Source organism: Crocodylus porosus, unplaced genomic scaffold (genome assembly GCF_001723895.1).
Source record: "Crocodylus porosus isolate Cpor-Errol unplaced genomic scaffold, CroPor_comp1, whole genome shotgun sequence".
NCBI lineage: Eukaryota > Metazoa > Chordata > Crocodylia > Crocodylidae > Crocodylus > Crocodylus porosus.
In genome coordinates, this window is record NW_017728923.1 from 15,764,215 (window position 1) to 15,765,545 (window position 1,331).

Sequence of the window (1,331 nt, forward strand, 5' to 3'; positions counted from 1 at the left end):
GGCAGCATGTGCCACCCAGATCTGGAGCCTGACCTCCCAGAGCCATACTCTGGCTGCCAGCTAGGCTCCGAGCGGCAGGATCACCATTGCTGCAGCCCCAGAGGCCCCTAGGACCCAGCCCAGCATCCCCTCCTCCACCTGGGGTAACCTGCCATGTGCCAGAGGGCATGTGGCACAGGCATTCCCTGGGGACAAGTAGCAGCAGCACTAGGTGTGCTGCTGCTTCTCTCCAGGGAAACATTATGTTAATGTATTCTAGAAGTAAATCTGCTCTTGAGCTGCTCATATTCAGTGGACTATTATTTATCAATGCAAGCTGGATGCAGGATAAAAAGTAGCTATGGGGCGATTCCAATATTCAGAGCCTAGCTCCAGCCATGTAGAAGCAAGTAAAAGTTTCCAGTTCCTCTGGAACTACAAACACAGAAATATGGTTATCTATGGGATGCTGTTTTGCAAATCCTCCACTTCGAGGCTCCACATCATCTTGTTTATGGGATTACTGGAGAGATCCGTCATCTTCACAGCCTGCAGAAGAGGCTCTGGGGTGCAGGTGTGAACAAAACCCATCACCATTACATAGTTTCCTAGAAAAAAAGAGAACACACAACTCAATTTACTCCTGTGCTTTCTGCATTTTGTTAAAGCAGCAAACTAATCATTTGAAGCTAGGTTAGGCAATCCCTGAGGAAAGGCGAAGCCTGCAAAGCTCCGACTCCAGAGACTATCACAACATTCAGCCTCAAAATGATGTTGCAGCAGCAACGCAAGAATCCCTTTGCATTCATCAGCTTTATCCCCCCCACAGCCGGTCCAGTAAGAGACTGCATTCAGAAGTCCTCGCCTCTTGTACACAAACATGGCTTCACGCCACGGCCTGTCCAGACGAGTGCGGCATGTGGCGCCGCAGACCCGCTGGCCACACCACAAGTGCAGGCATTCCCCATGTTGCTGCTGTGAAGCGGGGCTTTCTTGACCCTGGGACATCCCGGGGTCAAAAAACCCATAGAAAAAAAATTAAAAAACCCAGGGTGGGACACATGTGCCGCCCATGACTGGAGCCAGCCCGCTGAGGCCACGGCGCAGCTGCCAGCCAAACCGCGGGGCCCATCCGGGGTGGCCTGCCCTGCCCCGGCCCCTTCCGTTCCCACCCGCCGGCCTGATGGCGACCCCCGCCCCGGCGAGCAGAGGACAAGCCGGCCCCGCTCGGCCAGAGGCCAGCGCTACCTGCGCGCAGGCAGGGCCGGCCCTGGGGCACCCGCTCCGCGCCCCGCACGGTGAAGACGCCGCTGTTGTCCTGGAGCCGGGCCCAGCCGCCCCGCGCCGCCAGC

General features: G+C 56.5%; 1 protein-coding gene across 1 annotated transcript; it reads right to left on the bottom strand.

Annotated features, from left to right (window-relative positions):
• Positions 1-238: 238 nt before the first annotated feature.
• On the bottom strand, positions 239-1,330 carry RMI2 (RecQ mediated genome instability 2; the record flags this gene model as incomplete). Its single annotated transcript, XM_019540164.1, has 2 exons — positions 239-587; positions 1,228-1,330. Coding segments are annotated over 2 exons (252 nt in total), but the record flags the coding sequence as incomplete, so codon positions are not given.
• Position 1,331: the final 1 nt, after the last annotated feature.